Genomic DNA, 2676 nt, shown 5'->3' with positions numbered 1-2676 from the left:
ATCAAAATTATTAAATTGCTTATCAATTTAATATGTGATATTACTACTTTAGTTCTGTTTGATTTTATTTCAAGAACAAAAAAGATTTTGGTTAATTTGCAGAATTGTATATATATATATTAGATGTAGTAAAAAGTCATCGCGTTTTTTTAAAAGACATCTATCAGTAAAAACCGCAATTACTTTCTTACCAACAATATAAATATATCTTAATAGAGTAAAGTTTCAGCTTTAAAAATCTCTTTTTTAAATTATACGATACGACAATTTTTAATGGAGTAATGAGCAATTAAAGTCAAAATAATTCTTTTATTTAATCCGCGATAACTCAGTAATCAAAAGTCGTAGGAATATTTAAAAAAACGATTTTGTAGGAAAAGTATCAAGCTTTCACGATATGTAATCGAAAATTTTCTCAAATTCGTTTTGGACACGTTACAAATCCACAAAGTGAGAAGAAAATTTTTCGTCTTTTTCAGCTCGTAGTTTTTGGTATATAAAAATTATCAAACTCATATATATATATATATAAATTCACTGTGAAATATTTAAGTATGTATTCAAAGATTCGCTTTGATCGAAAATAGGTATATTTCTCTTAATTAATTTATTCTTATCAATCTAATATAAATTATAATTGTTTTTTGTTAATTTTCAGTATCATTTTTTCACATTTTGATTAGTAGTGCTAAATCAATAACTTCTTAAAATATCTTTAATTAAACTAAATAGTAATTCAAGGAAACGAATGATTATAATCTGTTTGATTTATTCAAAAAATATATTAATATTATCAATTTGTTACTGACGAAAGAAGTGATGTATATGTGATTAAATCAAAAATATTTTTTTACTGAAAATATATATAGATTTATGGATACTGAGCCAAGTAAATTGAAAAGCTAAAGGATTATGTTGAAAAATAAAATAAATGTAAATCTATTGAGATGCTTCAATATAATTTTATAAATACATTCCAGATTATTATTGATGACTATCGTATTTAAATATCCAGATTTGTCAAGAAAAGAATAGAATATCAACAAAAATATAATAAAATCTGCTGACAGAAATATGATGATAGATTTACTGCAGAACCAAACAGAATCTGCTATTTCGTAATTGAATGAACATTTTAATTATTAATAGGGAATTATGAAATGATAGTTCTGCTTGATTTCTGTTAATGAAATTATGTCAATAGACTCTGAGAAGAACACAAGTTTAATATAAAAATCTGCAATTCTCAAATCTATTAATAAACTGTTAGCATATTGTTAACAATTCGCATAAATTGTTAACATTTTGCGTTTTATATATGTTTGATGAAGCATTAAGAATATAATGTATATTATAGCTGCCATCCAAGCGCTGAAAAGAAAAAAGCGATATGAGAAGCAATTACAGCAAATTGATGGCACATTATCTACAATTGAAATGCAAAGAGAAGCACTAGAAAGTGCAAATACAAATACTGCCGTTCTTACTACTATGAAGGGAGCTGCAGACGCAATGAAAGCTGCACATCAACATATGTAAGATTTTCGCGTTTTTACAGTTGCTAATAATTAACTACTTAATTCTTTATAGCATAGTGTGCATGTAGAAGGCTCATCTTTCTCGCTACAGTTTTTGTATGTTTTTACATATTTGACTTATTGATAGTAATTGATTTATGTTACGTACTTGATAATTGGTTTATATTAATACATTATAAGAAGAACGATCGTGTATGAATAAATCGAATAAAGAAAGTAAAGAATGCCAAACGGTCGAAATTAGATGTTACGAATATATTTAATCAATTTTTTTGTTTTAAATGTGAGATTGCGCGCCGATAATTGTCGGACTTTCAACACAATCATTATGAAACGTTTAATAACCCTCTTTAAATAAAACCCCTAAAAAACTTATTCCGAAAAATATTACCTCAGCCAGGGTACGAATCTGGGACCTCTCAATTTGTCGGGAAGAGTGTCTTAACCAACTCGATCACTGAGGCTTCAACGTTTGCGCACAATCACATTTGGAATAAAAAAATTGATTAAATATATTCATAACATCTAACTTCGACCGTTCGGCGTTCTTTACTTTATTCGATTTATATTAATATTTGGTATCGTTATGTTTCTCGTTATATTTATTGGTATTTGGTGTCATTATATTTCGAAGATATTTTAAATTTTATGTTAAATATAAATTATAAACAAAAGGTCAGTAAAAAAAATTAGCACTATTTTTTAATACAAAATTCTAGCTTGAGATGAAAAAATGATAATAAACATACCTTCAAAATTTCTATGTTAATGTTTTCTAGGTCGCTAATTTCAAATCTATATTCATAATTGGCAAATTTTTAACAGCAAATCCAAAATGGCAGTCAAAATAATTATCAAGACATGTTGAATTCTGATATTAACGAAATATGAATGTTTTATATGCTTAATGTTCTCAATATTCTTTTTTTAATATTCTTATGTATAAAATTTTACTTGCAAATATATAAATAATAGTTTTTTTTTTTCAATTTAGCTATCATATTAAATTCATCATCTTATTTTTTCTAATTTTGACTTAAGATTTATAATATAATTATAATCAAAAATCCCATATACTAAAATTCAGCAAAATACATTTGATAGAAAAATTTGTGCAACAAAGGATTTGTGTGTGTGT

General features: G+C 25.4%; 1 protein-coding gene across 1 annotated transcript in view; it reads left to right on the top strand.

Annotated features, from left to right (window-relative positions):
* LOC108746558 (charged multivesicular body protein 4c) overlaps positions 1-2676 on the top strand; it is a 6106-nt gene that overhangs the window by 2572 nt on the left and 858 nt on the right. Inside the window, exon 2 of the mRNA XM_018483407.1 lies at positions 1358-1535. Within this exon, the coding sequence (XP_018338909.1) occupies positions 1358-1535 (178 nt within the window). The remainder of the gene's footprint in view (positions 1-1357; positions 1536-2676) is intronic.

This window comes from Trachymyrmex septentrionalis, unplaced genomic scaffold (genome assembly GCF_001594115.1).
Source record: "Trachymyrmex septentrionalis isolate Tsep2-gDNA-1 unplaced genomic scaffold, Tsep1.0 scaffold178, whole genome shotgun sequence".
NCBI lineage: Eukaryota > Metazoa > Arthropoda > Insecta > Hymenoptera > Formicidae > Trachymyrmex > Trachymyrmex septentrionalis.
This window is presented reverse-complemented; position numbering and strand designations above follow the sequence as displayed.